General features: G+C 42.4%; 1 protein-coding gene across 1 annotated transcript; it reads left to right on the plus strand.

Annotated features, from left to right (window-relative positions):
- Positions 1-731: 731 nt before the first annotated feature.
- Positions 732-1,811, plus strand: LOC119306802 (NRR repressor homolog 1-like). Its single transcript, XM_037582927.1, has one exon. The coding sequence runs from the start codon at positions 847-849 to the stop codon at positions 1,396-1,398; it is 552 nt and encodes a 183-aa protein (XP_037438824.1). The 5' UTR covers positions 732-846; the 3' UTR covers positions 1,399-1,811.
- The last annotated feature ends 20,807 nt before the right edge of the window (positions 1,812-22,618 follow it).

A 22,618-nucleotide genomic window follows, 5' to 3' on the forward strand; every position in this document is an offset into this window, starting at 1 on the left:
TTCTTTATTCTGATGGTGCGTTTTTTCTTCGTCCATGATTTGTGAGGACGTATGCGTCGTGCCAGTGCAACGAATCATAAAAGGTGGAACTGCATCATTGCCACAAGGCTTCAATTTTAAGATTGCAATCTAACATAAATGCCACGCGTGGTATTGAACCTTTCGTCATTCAATTCGCTACTACCTCTGCCCTGATTTATTGATCTTTTGTATTTTATGCCATATTTTAATCATATATTTAACTGATAAAGTGTTAATGCATGTTATTGAAAGTTGTATATTGTTAAATTCGTACTTGATCATACCTTTTGATGATATTCTCTTTGATGACGTGAATCAATATTTTGTTAGCTCAAGCAAAGGTTAAAGTTTGATACAGTATAAAATACAAAAGGGGCAATAAAGCAGGACGGAAGGTAGTGGTTATGGGTATAAAATGTGCAGTTTTTTAGAGTCAAAATGTGCACATTTTAGCAGGTACAGTACAGTATATCTTGGTCATCCCGAATTACCTGACGAGCTCGCGGATGCAGCAAACAGAGTAGTACTACTTAGCTTTGAATGTTTATGGCCATGTGATCAGAATCTGAACGCTTGCGCTGTGAAATTCCGGAATTTAGACATAAGCAAATAATAACTTTATATAAACACGGAGTGTTAACAATTTCTAGCACGAATCACGGCAACCTCTATAAATTCACTCGCCATGAGCGTCATGCAACCAGCCATACCGTGTCTCTCTCATCTCACTTCCTCTGTCCTCTCCTGTGTCTTTCTCGCCAACCACAGAGTGGCACTGAGATTGTAATCCAGCTGGAAGACCATCCTACTGTCTGCAGCATTGCCATGGACGCCACAAAGACAGCAGCCAAGGCTGTGGCGGCAGGCAACGGCGACGCAGACGCCGCGCCGTCGACCCGGCGGACGGCGGCGCCGAGGCCAGTACCTCGGCGGGACGAACCGCTGCCAGGAGAAGGCGGGGCTGCGGCCGACCCGGCGCCTGCGACGGCAACAACAGGCGCTACTGTTGCGGAGAGCGGCGTGGAGGACGAGCAGGTGGAGAGGTTCTACGCGCTGTTGGCCAACATCCGGGCCATGAGGGGCATGAACAAGAGCGGGGGCGACGACGCCGGCGCGAGCACGGAGGGTGCCAGCGAGGTCTGCGGCGGCGGGAGGAAGCGCGCGCGCTGGGCAGAGCCGCCGTGGAGGCCGGCTTTCAGGCTGGAGGACTTCCAGGACGCCAGCGCGTCCAAGAAGGACATGAATGACGACGGTGCCGCCAGCCATCGGCGGCCGGGCAAGGAGACCAAGGACGAAGCGGCGGATGGCGGGAAGGAGGACGACGTGGCACGGGATGGCCGTGGAGTCGTCACGCCGTCGTCAGAGAGGAAAGTTTGACTCTCTGTCGCCGTGCCGCTGATACTGGCTGCGCGCGAAACACGTGTGGTCACGTGTTCTCTGTGGGCGCGTCGGTGGGTCATGGAGGAAAGCTCCATGCTCGCGCCTATGCCATGTCCAGCGACACATTTTAAGCGTCTTACCTGCTGTTGAAAATAATTTTATAAGTGTTTTGAGCCCACAGGTACATGGACGCATGTGCGTTTCTTCCCGGAATAAAACTTGCCCTGGTTCATCAGCAAAGCTAAAATCTTTGTACTGCATGCAGAAAAGATGTACCCACGCTAAGGAATCCGATGCCACTGCAGGGCAATGCCGCTAGAGGTTATATATGCGGTCTTTCTCCACTGGATCAGAGTGTAATTCGTTTGCGTGTACCTGACGAATCATATGAATATCATGGGCTTTGGCAACTTAGATGCTACGGTGATCCGAGCTTTTGGACGGTTAGATCTCTGATCCTATGGCATCTGAGCAACTTTTGTACTTATGTTCCAAACTCTCTGAAGGCTTTCCAGTAAAAAAATCAGACATTCTGGGAGCCATTGGATGTAAGATCCGGGAGGTCATATAACCGTATCATCTATGGTGCTGGAGCACCTGATATTCTTCCTGCATATCAAAGTAACAGATCATCGCAAGTGGCACCGCTCGGTACACCATGTCCAAACGCAAATCACCAAATGGACGCCTAAACGTCCGTGGGCATCTAGCAAGTGAAGGCCATCCAACCATGTTTTTAAAACTTTCCTGCTTTCAAATGATGAAAACACAAATTGTGGATGAAATTTAAGCTAAGTATGATATATTACATTACATGTAAACTAACAAAATTAACGAGTTTGATATATATTACATGCAAACTATCCCAAATTAAATTAAACTAAACTAATTTGAAACTAAGTAGAAGGCAGTAACGTATTAGGCATGGCATCCGAGACCACATGGACCGCCATCGCCGCCGTCGTTGTCGTTGTTGCTGTTGACACCCGGGATACCACGGAAATGTGCTCGCGCGTCAGGCTCCAGCCTCTGTGTTGCTTCCCGCGTCCACCGCCGCCTTGCGCAACCTTGATTCTTCGGAGCTCGCGCTCTGACTAGATGACGCCGAGGAGGAGGAAGCCTTCGCTGATCCGCGGTTGCGGGCATCAGTCTCCTTGGTAGTCTTGGACCGATCCAAGGTACACGCCACCACGAGCCCCTCGTCGGAGAGAACTCAGGGGTCGGGCCACCTATGTCTTGGCGAAGGAGGTCGAGCGCACTGTAGGCGCCACTTCGTCTAAGTGAGGGCCTTGGAGCCCCCGGAGAATGAGAAGGATGCGTCACGCGACCCGCCTCAGCCAATGTAGTACTCGAGGCGGGTGCGTGACTTTGGCTGGGATAGTGGCTCCTCCTTCCAGACGGTGGTAAGCGTTGCTTGGTGTCTGTCTAGCAACACTGCAGGGACGAGAACTCCTCTTGATGCAGCATTTGGTCGGGATGTCGTGGTTCGACGGTGGGAGTGCTGGCAGCTACCTTAGAGCGTTGATGATAGCTGCGGCTAGTCCGGCCAAGAGCTGTTGCTCCTCCTCCATGGTGTGAGGCATCGACGGCTATGGCCCGGCGGCACCTCCTCGTCTGATCTCGCCATGTCCTTGTAGCCCATGTTGTCGTCGTCCACTAGCATGTTTCATCAATTTCGTCTTATCCATATACAAGAGGAATATTAGGATGCTCCCAACTTGACTTCAACCGTAACCGAATGGCTAATAGGTGTCGTCGGCAATTTTGTGAGGGTTAATATGGACTTTGTTCTTTGTATAAATAAGAAAGAAAACAATTCTATGAAGTTACAGAACTGTGCTAAACTAGAAATTATATAATTGTTGCCTTGATGGTGCTACCATTTCATTTTTGGGGTGTCTAATAAACATCTAGCTGATTTTCAATCATGCGATACATGCTAGTTGGAGTGGATAGAACATACAAAATATTTTGAACGATGCAAAATCAAAAATCATCTAGCTCAAAGATAGACAGGCCCACTCCATGTTTTGTTGTTCCTACATGACACGTCCTACCATTGCTTTATATTTCTATGTTGGTCATTTTCACCATATGTTTGTTCAACATGTTAATGTTGGGGAACGTAGCATGCAATTTCAAAAAAAATCCTACGCTCATGAAAGATCTATCTAGGAGATGCATAGCAACAAAAGGGGGAGAGTGTGTCTACGTACCCTCGTAGACCGTAAGCGGAAGTGTTTGACAACACGGTTGATGTAGTCAAACTTCTTCTAGCTCCGACCGATCAAGTACCGAACGTACGACACCTTCGAGTTCTGCACACGTTCAGCTCGATGACATCCCTCGCCCTCTTGATCCAGCAAGATGTTGAGGAAGTAGATGAGTTCCGTCAGCACGACGGCGTGGTGACGGTGATGGTGAAGTGATCCGTGCAGGGCTTTGCCTAAGCACCGCGAGAATATGACCGGGGGTGTAAACTGTTGAGGGGGGCGCCGCACACGACTAACAATTGATGTCTTGTGTTCTAGGCGCCCCTTCCCCACATATATATAGGTTGGAGGGGAGGAGAGGCAGCCAGGGGGCGCCCCAAGTAGGCCGAATCCTACTTGGGGTCTTCCCCAATTCGGCCTCCCCCCTTCCATAATTGTCGGAGAAGAAAAGGGAAGGGGGAGAGAGAAGGAAGGGGGGCGAACCCCCTTTTCTCCTTCTCCTATTCGGCCTCCTTCCATAGGGTGGCGCGCCACCCCTTGTGGGCTGGTGTGCTGCCCTCTCATGGCCCATATGGCCCATATCTTCTCCCCGGGGGTTCCGGTAACCCCTCCGGTAGTCTGATATGTATCTGGTACCCTCCGGAACACTTCCGGTGTGCGAATACTATCGTCCTATATACCAATATTTACCTCTCGACCATTTTGAGACTCCTCGTCATGTATGTGATCTCATCCGGGACTCTGAACAACATTCGGTTACCGGATCACATAACTCATATAATACAATATCATCATCGAACGTTAAGCGTGCGGACCCTACGGGTTCGAGAACTATATAGACATGACCGAGGCACCTCTCCGGTCAATAACCAATAGCGAAACCTGGATGCTCATATTGGCTCCCACATATTCTACGAAGATCTTTATTGGTCGAACCGTTATGGCAACATACGTTATTCCCTTTGTCATCGGTATGTTACTTGCTCGAGATTCGATCGTCGGTATCTTCATACCTAGTTCAATCCTGTTACCAGCAAGTCTCTTTACTCGTTCTGTAATACATCATCCTGCAACTCACTCATTAGTCACTTTTCTTGCAAGGCTTCTTATGGTGTGTATTATCAAGAGGGTCCAGAGATACCTTTCTGATACTCGGAGTGACAAATCCTAATCTTGATCTATGCCAACCCAACAAAACACCTTCGGAGAAACCTGTAGAGCATCTTTATAATCACCCAGTTACATTGTGACGTCTGATAGCACACAAGGCATTCCTCTGGTATCCGGGAGTTGCATAATCTCATAGTCGAAGGAATGTGTATTTGACATGAAGAAAGAAATAGCAATAAAACTGAACGATCATAATGCTAAGCTAACGAATGGATCTTGTCCATTGATACAACCATTTTGCATCATGCTTTTATGACAATATTTATTGCATTATGGGCTGTTATTTCATGTTTTGTCACAATACTTATGGTTATTCTCTCTTATTTTACAAGGTTTACATGAAGAGGGAGAATGCCGGCAGCTAGAATTCTGGGCTGGAAAAGGAGCAAATATTGGAGGCCTATTCTGCGTAACTCCAAAAGTCCTGAAACTCCACGGAATACCTTAAAATAAATAAAGAAAAATCGTCGCCAAAGATGAAGGCCAGGGGTCCCACACCCTGCTCACGAGGGTGGGGGCGCGCCCTCCCCCCTAGGCACGCCCCCTACCTCGTGGGCCCCCTGGTGGCTCTCCGACGCCCATCTTCTCCTATATGAAGTCTTTCGATGAGAAAAAAATAGAAGGCAACCTTGCGAGACGAGACTCCGCCGCCACGAGGCGAAACCTTGGCGGAACCAATCTAGGGCTCTGGCAGAGCTGTTCTGCCGAGGACACTTCCCTCCGGGAGGAGGAAATCATCACCATCGTCATCACCAACGCTCCTCTCATCGGGAGAGGGCAATCTCCATCAACATCTTCATCAGCACCATCTCATCTCCAAACCCTAGTTCATCTCTTGTATCCAATTCTTGTCTCCAAGTCCGGGATTGGTGCTAGTAGGTTGCTAGTAGTGTTGATTACTCCTTGTAGTTGATGCTAGTTGGTTTATTTGGTGGAAGATCATATGTTCAGATCCTTTATGCATATTAGTACCCCTTTGATCATGAACATGAATATTCTTTGTGAATAATTACGTTTGTTCCTGAGGACAAGGGAGAAGTCTTGCTATTAGTAGTCATGTGAATTTGGTATTCGTTCGATATTTTGATAAGATGTATGTTGTCTAGCCTCTAGTGGTGTTATGTGAATGTCGACTAGATAATACTTCACCATTATTTGGGCCTAGAGGAAGGCATTGGGAAGTAATAAGTAGATGATGGGTTGCTAGAGTGATAGAAGCTTAAACCCTAGTTTATGCGTTGCTTCGTAAGGGGCTGATTTGGATCCATATGTTTCATGCTATGGTTAGGTTTACCTTAATACTTTTGTTGTAGTTGCGGATGCTTGCAATAGAGGTTAATCATAAGTGGGATGCTTGTTCAAGTAAGAACAACACCCAAGCACCAGTCCACCCACATATCAATTATCAAAGTACCGAACGCGAATCATATGAGCGTGATGAAAACTAGCTTGACGATATTCCCATGTGTCCTCGGGAGCGCTTTTCCTCTTATAAGAGTTTGTCCAGGCTTGTCCTTTGCTACAAAAAGGATTAGGCCACCTTGCTGCACTTTATTTACTTTTGTTACTTGTTGCTCATTACAATTTATCTTATCACAAAACTATCTGTTACCACTTATTTCAGTACTTGCAGAGAATACCTTGCTGAAAACCGTTTATCATTTCCTTCTACTCCTTGTTGGGTTCGATTGAAAGGACTACGGTAGATCCCCTATACTTGTGGGTCATTAAGACTCTTTTCTGGCGCCGTTGCCGGGGAGTGAAGCACCTTTGGTAGGTGGAATTTGGTAAGGAAAAATTTATTTAGTGTGCTGAAATTTTCTGTCACTTGTTACTATGGAAAGTAATTGTCTGAGGGGCTTGTTCGGGGTATCTTCACCCCGTCCAGTAGAGCAAAGAGTTGCTCCTCAACCTACTCAACCTACTGAAACTATTGAAAAAGAAATTCCTTTTGAGATTCCTTCGGGTATGATGGAAAAACTGCTAGCTAACACTTTTACAGGAGATGGAACAAAGCATCCTGATGAACATCTACGCTATGTGGATGATGTTTGTGGACTATTTAAGCTTGCAAGTATACCCGATAATGTTGTTAAAAAGAAGGCTTTCCCTTTATCTTTGAAGGGAGACGCATTGACATGGTATAGGCTATGTGATGATATGAGATCATGGAACTATAAAAGATTGAAATTGGAATTTCATCAAAAGTATTACACTATGCATCTTGTTTATCGTGATCGCAATTATATATATAATTTTTGGCCTCACGAAGGAGAAAGCATCGGTCAAGATTGGGGGAGACTTAAATCAATGTTATATTCATGGCCCAATCATGAGCTCGCAAGAGAAGTGATTATGCAAAGTTTTTATGCTCGGCTTTCTGATAACAATCGCACCATGCTCGATACTTCTTGTACTCGCTCTTTTATGATGAAGACTATTGAATTTAGATGGAATTTATTGGATAGAATTAAACGCAACTCTGAAGATTGGGACCTCGACGAAGGTAAGGAGTCAGGTATGACACCTAAGTTTGATTGTGTTAAATCTTTTATGGATACCGATATTTTCCATAAGTTTAGCACTAAATATGGACTTGACTCTGAGATAGTAGCTTCTTTCTATGAATCTTTTGCTACTTATGTTGATCTCCCCAAGGAGAAGTGGTTTAAATATCATCCTCCCATAGAAGTAGAAGTAGCTGCACCTATTAAAGTTGAAGAAGAGATTGTCACTTATAATGATCCTATTGTTCCCACTTCTTATGTTGAGAAACCACCTTTTCCTGTTAGAATGAAGGATCATGCTAAAGCTTCAACTGTTGTTCGTAAAAGCAATACTAGAACTTATACACCTCCTGAGCAAGTCAAAGTAGAACCCAATATTGCTATTGTTAAAGATCTCTTGTCTGATAATATTGATGGGCATGTTATTCAATTATGTGGTGAAAGTGCCAGAATTGCTAAACCTTGTGATAGAGATAAACATAGACTTGTGGTAGGCGTGCCTGTTATTTCTGTTAAAATAGGAGATCATTGTTATCATGGCTTGTGTGATATGGGTGCTAGTGCTAGTGTTATACCCATTGACTTATACAAAGAAATTATGCATGATATTGCACCTGCTGAGTTAGAAGATATTGATGTTACAATTAAACTTGCCAATAGAGATACTATTTCTGCAGTGGGAATAGTTAGAGATGTTGAAGTCTTGTGTGGAAAAACCAAATATCCCGCTGATTTTCTTGTTCTTGGTTCTCCACAAGATAGCTTTTGTCCCATTATATTTGGTAAACCCTTCTTGAATACTGTTAATGCTAAGATAGACTGCAAAAAGAATGTTGTTACTATTGGTTTGGATGATATGGTTCATGAGTTTAATTTCTCTAAATTTAGTAAACAACATCGTGAGGAAGAATTGCCTAGTAAGGATGAAATTATTGGTCTTGCTTCTATTGTCGTACCTCCTAGTGATCCTTTAGAACACTATTTGCTAGACCATGAAAATGATATGTTCATGAATGAAAGAAGGGAAATAGATGAAGTTTTCTTTAAACAGGAACCTATTCTGCAACATAATTTGCCTGTTGAAATCCTAGGGGATCCTCCTCCACCCAAGGGTGATCCCGTGTTTGAGCTTAAGTCGTTGCCTGATAATCTTAAATATGCTTATCTTGATGAAAAGAAAATATATCCTGTCATTATTAGCGCTAACCTTTCGGAGCATGAAGAAGAAAGATTATTGAAAACTCTGAAGAAGCGCCGCGCCGCTATTGGATATACTCTGGATGATCTTAAGGGCACTAGTCCCACTCTATGTCAACATAAAATAAATTTGGAAGCGGATGCCAAACCAGTGTGTGATCCTCAACGACGTTTGAATCCTAAAATGAAAGAAGTGGTAAGAAAGGAAATACTCAAGCTCCTGGAGGCAGGTATAATTTATCTCATTGCTGATAGTCAGTGGGTAAGTCTTGTCCATTGTGTCCCTAAGAAGGGAGGTATTACTGTTGTCCCTAATGATAAAGATGAATTGATTCCGCAAAGAATTATCACAGGTTATAGGATGGTAATTGATTTACGTAAATTAAATAAGGCTACTAAGAAAGATCATTACCCCTTACCTTTTATTGATCAAATGCTAGAAAGATTTTGCAAACATACACATTATTGCTTTCTAGATGGTTATTCCGGTTTTTCTCAAATACCTGTGTCGGCTAAAGATCAATCAAAGACTACTTTTACATGCCCTTTTGGTACTTTTGCTTATAGACGTATGCCTTTCGGTTTATGTAATGCACCTGCTACCTTTCAAAGATGCATGATGGCTATATTCTCTGACTTTTGCGAGAAAATTTGTGAGGTTTTCATGGATGACTTTTCCGTCTATGGTTCCTCTTTTGATGATTGCTTGAGCAATCTTGCTCGAGTTTTGCAGAGATGTGAAGAAACTAATCTTGTCTTGAATTGGGAAAAGTGCCACTTTATGGTTAATGAAGGTATTGTCTTGGGGCACAAAGTTTCTGAAAGAGGTGTTGAAGTTGATAAAGCCAAGGTTGATGCTATTGAAAAGATGCCATGTCCCAAGGACATCAAAGGTATAAGAAGTTTCCTTGGTCACGCCAGATTTTATAGGAGGTTCATTAAGGACTTCTCAAAAATCTCCCGGCCTCTGACTAATTTATTACAAAAAGATGTACCATTTGTCTTTGATGATGATTGTGTAGAAGCATTTGAAATACTTAAGAAAGCATTAGTCTCTGCACCTGTTGTTCAGCCACCTGATTGGAATTTACCCTTTGAAATTATGTGTGATGCTAGTGATTATGATGTAGGTGTTGTTCTAGGGCAAAGAGTTGATAAGAAATTAAATGTTATCCATTATGCTAGTAAGACTCTAGACAATGCTCAAAGAAATTATGCTACTACCGAAAAGGAACTTTTAGCAGTTGTATTTGCTTGTGATAAATTCAGACCCTATATTGTTGATTCTAAAATAACTATTCACACAGATCATGCTGCTATTAAATATCTTATGGAAAAGAAAGATGCAAAACCTAGACTTATTAGATGGGTTCTCCTTCTGCAAGAATTTGATTTACATATTGTTGATAGAAAAGGAGCTGAGAACCCCGTTGCAGACAACTTGTCTAGGTTAGAGAATGTTCTTGATGACCCACTACCTATTGATGATAGCTTTCCTGATGAACAATTAAATGTCATAAGCACTTATCGTAGCACTCCATGGTATGCTGATTATGCTAATTATATTGTTGCTAAGTTTATACCACCTAGCTTCACATACCAACAAAAGAAAAAGTTTTTCTATGACTTGCGACATTACTTTTGGGATGACCCGCATCTTTATAAAGGAGTAGATCGTGTTATTAGACGTTGTGTACCTGAGCATGAACAGGAACAGATCCTACGCAAGTGTCACTCCGAGGCTTATGGAGGGCACCACGCTGGAGATAGAACTGCACATAAGGTATTGCAATCCGGTTTTTATTGGCCTACTCTCTTCAAGGATGCCCGTAAGTTTGTTTTGTTTTGCGACGAATGTCAAAGAATTGGTAATATTAGTAGACGTCAAGAAATGCCTATGAATTATTCGCTTGTTATTGAACCATTTGATGTTTGGGGCTTTGATTATATGGGACCTTTTCCTGCCTCTAATGGATATACTCATATTTTAGTTGCTGTTGATTACGTTACTAAGTGGGTAGAAGATATTCCAACTAGTAGTGCTGATCATAACACTTCTATTAAAATGCTTAAGGAAGTTATTTTTCCGAGGTTTGGAGTCCCTAGATATTTAATGACTGATGGTGGTTCACACTTTATTCGTGGTGCTTTCCGTAAGAAGCTTGCTAAATATGATGTTAATCATAGAATTGCATCTCCATATCACCCGCAGTCTAGTGGTCAGGTAGAATTGAGCAATAGAGAGCTCAAGTTAATCTTGCAAAAGACTGTCAATAGGTCTAGAAAGAATTGGTCCAAGAAACTGAATGACGCATTATGGGCCTATAGAACTGCATATAAAAATTCTATGGGTATGTCTCCGTATAAAATGGTTTATGGAAAAGCTTGTCACTTACCTCTCGAACTAGAACATAAGGCATACTGGGCTATTAAAGAGCTCAACTATGATTTCAAACTTGCCGGTGAGTAGAGGTTATTTGATATTAGCTCACTTGATGAATGGAGAACCCAAGCTTATGAAAATGCCAAGTTGTTTAAAGAAAAGGTTAAAAGATGGCATGACAAAAGGATACAAAAGCGTGAGTTTAATGTAGGTGATCATGTATTGCTATACAACTCTCGTTTAAGATTTTTTGCAGGAAAACTTCTCTCTAAATGGGAAGGTCCTTATGTTATCGAGGAGGTCTATCGTTCCGGTGCCATAAAAATCAACAACTGCGCAGGCACAAATCCGAAGATGGTAAACGGTCAAAGGATCAAACACTATATCTCAGGTAATCCTATAAATGTTGAAACTAATATTATTGAAACCGCAACCCCGGAGGAATACATAAGGGACACTTTCCAGAACATTCCAAACTCCGAAAAAGAATAGGTATGTGGTACGGTAAGTAAACCGACTCCAAAACAATTTTGAAGGCAATATTTCTCCATTTTGGAATATTTAGAAAAATAGAAAAATAAGTAGCAGTCCGGGGAGGACACGAGGCCTCCACGAGGGTGGAGGGCGCGCCCTACCCCCCTGGGCGCGCCTCCCTACCTCGTGAGCACCTCGTGTGCCCTACGGACTCTATTTCCTTGCACGATACGTATTTTTGTCGGTAAAAATTCATTATATATACTCCCGAAGGTTTTGACTCTCGTATCACGCAAATATCCTCTGTTTTCTTTTCGAGTTATTTCCGTTGCAGATTTAGAGCACCATGACTTCTCCCTCCTTCAACAACAAAGACAAGGATTCTTGGCTATTGAAGATAGAGTTGAAAAGAGAGGAACCAGAAGAGATCAACAAGGATGAAAGAATCAAGAAGGCAATGGAGGTTCAGGCTCCGGTGGTGAAAGAAGAAGATATCCCTCAACCTTCACCTAACCTTTTCACTCCAACAGAGATTGAAGCCTTCAAGATGATTGAGTTAGCCCGCATATAGAACAAGTATCTCACACAGGAGAATATTTTGTTAAAGGATTATATTGCTGGGCTCAAGGGCATTATCCGCAAATTGGAGGAACTTTTATGCTCGATGTGCGACTATCCACCGTCATCATCACCACCTCCATCACCTCCGAGGACATAATCACGTGGGTATGGGCACTCCCCTTGGCAACTGACAAGCTTGGGGGAGGTGCCCTGGTATCGTATCACCATCACAACTCCTATCTTTACCGTTTTTCTTAGTTTGATACTTTTAGTAGTATCTTGATTTAGTAGAATAAAGTCATGACATGATCTAGTTTTGAGTTTTGCTTTATGACCCTTCTTTGTAATCGAGTCCGTGAGCTATATAGTAAAGATTAGTGTTGAGTCAAGGGCTTGAGTATTTTGCCATGATCTTGGATGATTAGAAGAAAAAGAATAAAAATAATCAAAGAGTTCATATTGATCTTAGTGAAAGTAATGACTCCACATAGAAAGAGTACGATGATTAAAAGTTGTTGGGAGTTGGCAAATATAGCTTTGGTTATCGTTGCAATTAATAGGAAGTAATAAGGAAAGAGAGGTTTCACATATAGATATATTATCATTGACATCTTTTATGATTGGGAGCACTCATTAAAATATGACATGCTAAAGAGTTGAGGTTGGACAAGGAAGACAACATAATGAGTTATGTTTTCTTACATCCGAGATAAAGTATGTTGTCATGGATCCTCTACCGTGTTGAGCTTGCCTTTCCCCCTCATGCTAGCCAAATTCTTAGCACCAAGTAGAAATACTACTTGTGCTTCCAAATACCCTTAAACCAGTTTTGCCATGAGAGTCCACCATATCTACCTATGGATTGAGCAAGATCCTTCAAGTAAGTTGTCATCGGTGCAAGCAATAAAAATTGCTCTCTAAATATGCATGACTTATTAGTGTGGAGAAAATAAACTTTGTACGAACTTGTTGTGGACGCAATAAAAGCGACGGACTGCATAATAAAGGTTCACATGCAAGGGGCAATATAAAGTGACGTTCTCTTGCACTAAGATTTTGTGCATCAACCCTAAACGTGCATGACAACCTCTGCTTTCCTCTGCGAAGGGCCTATCTTTTATTATTATCCTCTACCTTATGCAAGAGCCACGGTGATCTTCACCTTTCCCTTTTTATTTTATCCTTTGGCAAGCTCAGCATGTTGGAAAGAACATGATATATATATCTAATTGGATGTGGGGGAGCATGAATTGTTATTGTTGACATTACCCTTGAGGTAAAAGTTGTGGGGCAAAACTATAAGCCCCTATCTTTCTTTGTGTTCGATTAAAACTCCGTAACCACAAGTATTGCGTGAGTGTTAGCAATCATGAAGGACTAAGTAATAGTTGAGTATGTGGACTTGCTTTTAAAGCTCTGACATAGACTCTTTCCGATGTTATGATAAATTGCAATTGCTTCAATGACTAAGGGTATAATTGGTTGGTGCTCAATAAGGTTTCTGATTCATGCTTTGGCTTTGTGAAAAGATCATCACTTGAACATGAGTAATCATATGACAAATTCTATTTATGTTGTTGTTATAGAAATAATCATGATGCCTTCATGTCCGTATTTTCTTTTTATCGACGCCTCTACCTCTAAACATGAGGACATATTTATTATTATCGGCTTTTCGCTTGAGGACAAGCGAGGTCTAAACTTGGGGGAGTTGATACGTCCATTTTGCATCATGCTTTTATGACAATATTTATTGCATTATGGGCTGTTATTTCATGTTTTGTCACAATACTTATGGCTATTCTATCTTATTTTACAAGGTTTACATGAAGAGGGAGAATGCCGGCAGCTGGAATTCTGGGCTGGAAAAGGAGCAAATATTGGAGGCCTATTCTGCGTAACTCCAAAAGTCCTGAAACTCCACGGAATACCTTAAAATAAATAAAGAAAAATCGTCGCCAAAGATGAAGGCCAGGGGGCCCACACCCTGCTCACGAGGGTGGGGGCGCGCCCTCCCCCCTGGGCGCGCCCCCCTACCTTGTGGGCCCCCTGGTGGCTCTCCTACGCCCATCTTCTCCTATATGAAGTCTTTCGATGAGAAAAAAATAGAAGGCAACCTTGCGGGACGAGACTCCGCCGCCATGAGGCGGAACCTTGGCGGAACCAATCTAGGGCTCCGGCTGAGCTGTTCTGCCGGGGACACTTCCCTCCGGGAGGGGGAAATCATCACCATCGTCATCACCAACGCTCCTCTCATCGAGAGAGGGAAATCTCCATCAACATCTTCATCAGCACCATCTCATCTCCAAACCCTAGTTCATCTCTTGTATCCAATTCTTGTCTCCAAGTCCGGGATTGGTGCTAGTAGGTTGCTAGTAGTGTTGATTACTCCTTGTAGTTGATGCTATTTGGTTTATTTGGTGGAAGATCATATGTTCAGATCCTTTATGCATATTATTACCCCTCTGATCATGAACATGAATATGCTTTGTGAGTAACTACGTTTGTTCCTGAGGACAAGGGAGAAGTCTTGCTATTAGTAGTCATGTGAATTTGGTATTCGTTCGATATTTTGATAAGATGTATGTTGTCTAGCCTCTAGTGGTGTTATGTGAACGTCGACTACATAACACTTCACCATTATTTGGGCCTAGAGGAAGGCATTGGGAAGTAATAAGTAGATGATGGGTTGCTAGAGTGATAGAAGCTTAAACCCTAGTTTATGCGTTGCTTCGTAAGGGGCTGATTTGGATCCATATGTTTCATGCTATGGTTAGGTTTACCTTAATACTTTTGTTGTAGTTGTGGATGCTTGCAATAGAGGTTAATAATAATTGGGATGCTTGTTCAAGTAAGAACAACACCCGAGCACCGGTCCACCCACATATCAAATTATCAAAGTACCGAACGCGAATCATATGAGCGTGATGAAAACTAGCTTGACGATATTCCCATGTGTCCTCGGGAGCGCTTTTCCTATTATAAGAGTTTGTCCAGGCTTGTCCTTTGCTACAAAAAGGATTGGGCCACCTTGCTGCACTTTATTTACTTTTGTTACTTGTTGCTCGTTACAATTTATCTTATCACAAAACTATCTGTTACCACTTATTTCAGTACTTGCAGAGAATACCTTGCTGAAAACCGTTTATCATTTCCTTCTGCTCCTCATTGGGTTCGACACTCTTACTTATCGACAGGACTACGATAGATCCCCTATACTTGTGGGTCATCATCCATCACATCATTCTCCAAATTATGTGACCCCGTTTATCAAATGAAAACACATGTCTATGGTTAGGAAACTTAACCATCTTTGATCAACGAGCTAGTCAGGTAGAGGCTTACTAGGGACATAGTATTTTGTATATTTATCCACAGATGTATCAAGTTTCCGGTTAATATAATTCTAGCATGAATAATAAGCATTTATCATAAAATAAGGAAATATAAAAAAACAACTTTATTATTGCCTCTAGGGCATATTTCCTTCAGTCTCCCACTTGCACTAGAGTCAATAATCTAGATTACATTGTAATGAATCTAACACCCATGGAGTCTTAGTGCTGATGATGTTTTGCTCGTGGAAGAGTCTTAGTCAACGGGTCTGCTATATTCAGATCTGTGTGTATTTTGCAAATCTCTATGTCTTCCTCCTTGACTTGATCACGGATGGAGTTGAAGCGTCTCTTGATGTGTTTGTCTTTTGTGAAATCTGGATTCCTTCACTAAGGCAATTGCTCTACTATTGTCACAAAATATTTTCATTGCACCCGATGCACTAGGTATTACACCTATATCGGATATGAACTCCTTCATCCAGACCCCTGCTTCCGAAGCAGCTATGTATTCCGCTCCACACGTAAATCCCGCCATGATGCTTTGCTTGGAACTGCACCAACTGACAGCTCCACCATTCAAACTAAACAAGTATCCGGTTTGTGACTTAGAGTCATCCGGATCAGTGTCAAAACTAGCATCGTCGTAACCATTTACGACGAGCTCTTTGTCACCTCCATAAACGAGAAACATATCCTTGGTCCTTTTCAGGTACTTCAGGATATTCTTGACCGTTGTCCAGTGATCCACTCCTGGATTACTTTGGTACCTCACTGCTAGACTAATGGCAAGGCACACATCAGGTCTGGTGCACAACATAACATACTATGATAGAACCTATGGTTGAGGCATAGGGAATGACTTTCATTTTCTCTCCATCTTCTGAAGTGGTCGGGCATTGAGTCTGACTCAATTTCACACCTTGTAACACAGGCAAGAACCCTTTCTTTGACTGATCCATTTTGAACTTCTTAAAAACTTTATCAAGGTATGTGCTTTGTGAAAGTCCTATTAAGCATCTTGATCTGTCTCTGTAGATCTTGATGCTCAATATATAAGCACCTTCACCGAGGTCTTTCATTGAAAAACTTTTATTCAAGTATCCTTTTATGCTATCCAGAAATACTACATCATTTCCAATCAACAATATGTCATCCACATATAATATTAGAAATGGTATAGAGCTCCCACTCACTTTCTTGTAAATACAGGCTTCTCCGAAAGTCTGTGTTGGGTAATGTAGTAATAATTCAAAAAAATTCTACGGATCAACAAGATTAATCAATGGAGATTCTAGCAACAAGAGAGGGAGAGGATGAGCATCTTCATACGTTTGAAGATCGCTAAGCGGAAGCGTCACTAGAGCGCGGATGAGGGAGTCGTACTCGCGATGATACAAATCGCGAAAGATACGATCTAACGCTGAACGGACGGCGCCTACGTGTTCAACACACATGTAGAGCCCGGGGACGTCTCCTCCTTCTTGATATAACAAGGGGAGAGGAGAAGTTGAGGGAGAACTCCGGCAGCACGACGGCGTGGTGGAGGAGCTTGCAGTTCTCCGGCAGGGCTTCTCCAAGCACTACGGAGGAGGAGGTGGAGTTGGAGAAGGGGAGGGCGGCGCTAGGGGAAGGGTATGGCATCCCTCCCACCCCCCCATTATTTATAGGGGGAAGGGGAGAGGGGGTCGGCTCCCTTAGATCTCATCTAGGGGGGGGGCGGCCAAGGGGGGGAGCTTGCCCCCCAAGTTGGTGGGAGGCGCCCCCACCCCCTAGGGTTTTCAACCCTAGGCACCTTGGGCCCTTGGGGGGCGCACCAGCCCACTAGGGGGATGGTTCCCACCCTTGTTCAGCCCATTTAGTCTCCCGTGGCTGGTGGACCCACCCGTTGGACCCCCGGACACCTTTCGGTGGTCCCAGTACAATACCGGTAACCCCTGAAATTATTCCCGATGACTGAAACTGGACTTCCCATATATAAATCTTTACCTCCGGACCATTCCGGAACTCCTCGTGACATCCGGGATCTCATCTGGGACTCCGAACAACATTCGGTAACCGCATACAAATTCCCATAACAACTCTAGCGTCACCGAACCTTAAGGATGTAGACCCTACGGGTTCGGGAATCATGCAGACATGACCGAGATAGCTCTCCGGCCAATAACCAAGAGCGGGATCTGGATACCCATGTTGGCTCCCACATGTTCCACGATGATCTCATCGGATGAACCACGATGTTGGGGATTCAATCAATCCCGTATACACTTTCCTTTGTCAATTGGTACGTTACTTGCCCGAGATTCGATCGTCGGTATCCCAACACCTTGTTCAATCTCGTTACCAGCAAGTCACTTTACTCGTTCTGTATTGCATGATCTCATGACCAACTACTTAGTCACATTGAGCTCATTATAATGATGCATTACCGAGTGGGCCCAGAGATACCTCTCCGTCATACGGAGTGACAAATCACAGTATCGATTCGTGCCAACCCAACAGATACTTTCGGATATGCCTGTAGTGTACCTTTATAGCCACCCAGTTATGTTGTGACGTTTGGTACACCCAAAGCATTCCTACGGTATCCGGGAGTTGCACAATCTCATGGTCTAAGGAAATGATACTTGACATTAGAAAAGCTTTTAGCAAACGAACTACACGATCTTGTGCTATGCTTAGGATTGGGTCTTGTCCATCACATCATTCTCCTAATGATGTGATCCCGTTATCAATGACATCCAATGCCCATGGTCAGGAAACCATGACCATCTATTGATCAACGAGCTAGTCAACTAGAGGCTCACTAGGGACATGTTGTGGTCTAGGCATTCACACATGTATTACGGTTTCCGGTTAATACAATTGTAGCATGAACAATAGACAATTATCATGAACACGGAAATATAATAGTAACCATTTTATTATTGCCCCTAGGGCATATTTCCAATAGTCTGTATAAAACCATATGCTTTGATCACCTCATCAAAGTGTATATTCCAACTCCGAGATGCTTGCACCAGTCCATAGATGGATCGCTGGAGCTTGCACACTTTGTTAGCACCTTTAGGATCGACAAAACCTTCTACTTGCATCATATGCAATTCTTCTTTAAGAAATCCATTAAGGAATGCAATATTGACGTCCATTTGCCAGATTTCATAATCATAAAATGCGGCAATTGCTAACATCATTCGGAGAGACTTAAGCATCGGTACGGGTGAGAAAGTCTCATCATAGTCAACTCCTTGAACTTGTCAAAAACCTTTTGCGACAAGTCAAGCTTTGTATACAGTAACATTACCATCAGCGTCAGTCTTCTTCTTGAAGATCCATTTATTTTTGCTACCTCTTGAGCACTGCATTGGATTTCCCCGAAGAGGAGAGGATGATGCAGCAAAGTAGCGTAAGTATTTCCCTCAGTTTTTGAGAACCAAGGTATCAATCCAGTAGGAGACCACGCACAAGTCCCTCGTACCTACACAAAACGATAGCTACTCGCAACCAACACGATTAGGGGTTGTCAATCCCTTCACGGTCACTTACGAGAGTGAGATTTGATGGAGATGATAAATAATATTTTTGGTATTTTTTGGTAGATAAATGCAAAGTGAAAAGTAAAAGGCAAAGTAAAAAACAAGGCAAGTAAATAAAGCGATAGAGATTGATATGATGAGAATAGACCCGGGGGCCATAGGTTTCACTAGTGGCTTCTCTCAAGAGCATAAGTATTCTACGGTGGGTGAACAAATTACTGTTGAGCAATTGACAGAATTGAGCATAGTTATGAGTATATCTAGGTAATGATCATGTATATAGGCATCACGTCCGAGACAAGTAGATCGAAACGATTCTGCATCTACTACTATTACTCCACTCATCGACCGCTATCCAACATGCATCTAGAGTATTAAGTTAAAAACAGAGTAACGCCTTAAGCAAGATGACATGATGTAGAGGGATAAATTCATGCAATATGGTAAAAACCCCATCTTGTTATCCTCGATGGCAACAATACAATACGTGCCTTGCAACCATTTCTGTCATAGGGTAAGGACACCACAAGATTGAACCCAAAGCTAAGCACTTCTCCCATTGCAAGAACTACCAATCTAGTTTGCCAAACCAAAAAGGATAATTCGAAGAGACTTGCAAAGATAACTCAATCATACATAAAAGAATTCAGAAGATTCAAATATTTTCCATATATAATACTGGTCCATAAACCCACAATTCATCGGTCTCAACAAACACACCGCAAAAAGAAGATTACATCGAATAGATCTCCACGAGAGAGGGGGAGAACATTGTATTGAGATCCAAAAAGAGAGAATAAGCCATCTAGCTACTAGCTATGGACCCGTAGGTCTGAAGTAAACTACTCACACTTCATCGGAGGGGCTATGGTGTTGATGTAGAAGCCCTCCATGGTGGATGCCCCCTCCGGCGGAGCTCCGGAACAGGCCCCAAGATGGGATCTCGTGGATACACAAGGTTGCGGCGGTGGAATTAGGTTTTTGGCTCCTTGTTTGATCGTTCGGGGATACGTAGGTATATATAGGACGAAGGAGTACGTCGGTGGAGCAACAGGGGGCCCACGAGGTAGGGGGGCGCGCCCAGGGAGGCGCGCCCTCCACCCTCGTGACCGCCTCTGGCACTTCTAGGAGTAGGGTCCAAGTCTCCCGGATCACGTTCGGTGAGAAAATCACGTTCCCGAAGGTTTCATTCTGTTTGAACTCCGTTTGATATTCTGTTTCTTCGAAACACTGAAATAGGCAAAAAACAACAATTCTGGGCTAGGCCTCCGGTTAATAGGTTAGTCCCAAAAATAATATAAAAGTGGAAAATAAAGCCCAATATAGTCCAAAATAGTAGATAAAGTAGCATGGAGCAATAAAAAATAATAGATACGTTGGAGACATATCAGGCATCCCCAAGCTTAATTCCTGCTCGTTCTCGAGTAGGTAAAAGATAAAAAAAGAATTTTTGATGCGGAGTGATACTTTGGCATAATTTCAATGTAAATCTTCTTAATTGTGATATGAATATTCAGATCCGAAAGATTCAAGACAAAAGTTCATATTGACATAAAAAATAATAATACTTCAAGCATACTAATCAAAGCAATCATGTTTTCTCAAAATAGCATGGCTAAAGAAAATTATCCCTACAAAATCATATAGTCTGGCTGTTGCTCTATCTTCATCACACAAAGTATTTAATCATGCACAACCCCAATGATAAGCCAAGCAATTGTTTCATACTTTAGTAATCTCAAACTCTTTCAACTTTCACGCAATACATGAGCGTGAGCCATGGACATAGCACTATAGGTGGAATAGAATGGTGGTTGTGGAGAAGACAAAAAGGAGAAGATAGTCTCACATTAACTAGGCGTATCAACGGGCTATGGAGATTCCCATCAATAGATATCAATGTGAGTGAGTAGGGATTGCCATGCAATGGATGCACTAGAGCTATAAGTATATGAAAGCTCTACAAAAGAAACTAAGTGGGTGTGCATCCAACTTGCTTGCTCACGAAGACCTAGGGCATTTTGAGGAAGCCCATCATTGGAATATACATGCCAAATTCTATAATGAAAAATTCCCACTAGTATATTGAAAGTGACAAAATAGGAGACTCTCTATCATGAAGATCATGGTGCTACTTTGAAGCACAAGTGTGGTAAAAGGATAGTAGCATTGTCCCTTCTCTCTTTTTCTCTCATTTTTTTATTTGGGCCTTTCTCTTTTTTTTGGGCCTCTTTTTTTTCGTCTGGAGTCTCATCCCGACTTATGGGGGAATCATAGTCTCCATCATCCTTTCCTCACTTGGGACAATGCTCTAATAATGATGATCATCACACTTTTTATTTTTCTTACAACTCAACAATTACAACTCGATACTTAGAACAAAATATGACTCTATATGAATGCCTCCGGCGGTGTACCGGGATATGCAATGAATCAAGAGCGACATGTATGAAAGAATTATGAACGGTGGCCTTGCCACAAATACGATGTCAACTACATGATCATGCTAGCAATATGACAATGATGGAGCATGTCATAATAAACGGAATGGTGGAAAGTTGCATGGCAATATATCTCGGAATGGCTATGCAAATGCCATAATAGGTAGGTATGGTGGCTGTTTTAAGGAAGGTATATGGTGGGTGTATGGTACCGGCGAAAGTTGCGCGGCACAAGAGAGGCTAGCAATAATGGAAGGGTGAAAGGGTGCGTATAATCCATGGACTCAACATTAATCAAAAGAACTCATGCACTTGTTGCAAAAATTTAGAAGTCATCAAAAACCAAAGCACTACGCGCATGCTCCTAGGGGGATAGATTGGTAGGAAAATACCATCGCTCGTCCCCGACCGCCACTCATAAGGAAGACAATAAATAAATAAAATTATGCTCCAACTTCATCACAAAGCGGTTCACCATACGTGCATGCTACGGGAATCACAAACTTCAACACAAGCATTCTTTGAATTCATAATCACCCCAACTAGCATTACTTTGATATTATCACCTCCATATCTCAAAACAATTATCAAGCATCAAACTTATCTTAGTATTCAATTCACTCAAAAGAAAGTTTCACATATCTTGAACACCAAGTATATTAATATTAAGCGAATTACCATGCTATTAACAACTCTCAAAATAATCTAAGTGAAGCATGAAAGATCAATAGTTTCTTCAAAACAAATCCACCACCGTGCTCTAAAGATATAAGTGAAGCACTAGAGCAAAAATTATCACGCTCAAAAGATATAAGTGAAGTACTATGAGCAAAACTATCAAGCTCAAAAGATATAAGTGAAGCACATAGAGTATTCTAACAAATTCCAATTCATGTATGGATCTCTCAAAAGGTGTGTACAGCAAGGATGATTGTGATAAACTAACAAGCAAAGACGCAAATAATACAAGACGCTCCAAGCAAAACACATATCATGTGGTGAATAAAAATATAGCTCCAAGTAAATTACCGATGGAAGTGGACGAAAGAGGGGATGCCTTCCGGGGCATCCCCAAGCTTTGACTTTTGGTGTCCATGGATTATCTTGGGGGTGCCATGGGCATCCCTAATCTTAGGCTCTTGCCACTCCTTGTTCCATAATCCATCAAAAGAATTCACCCAAAACTTGAAAACTTCACAACACAAAACTCAACAGAAATCTCGTGAGCTCCGTTAGAGAAAGAAAACAAAGAACTACTTAAGGTACTGTAATGAACTCATTCTTTATTTATATTGGTGTTAAACCTACTGTATTCCAACTTCTCTATGGATTATAAACTATTTTACTAGCCATAGATTCATCAAAATAAGCAAACAACACCCGTAAAACAGAATCTGTCA

Source organism: Triticum dicoccoides, chromosome 1B (assembly GCF_002162155.2).
Source record: "Triticum dicoccoides isolate Atlit2015 ecotype Zavitan chromosome 1B, WEW_v2.0, whole genome shotgun sequence".
NCBI classification, from domain to species: domain Eukaryota; kingdom Viridiplantae; phylum Streptophyta; class Magnoliopsida; order Poales; family Poaceae; genus Triticum; species Triticum dicoccoides.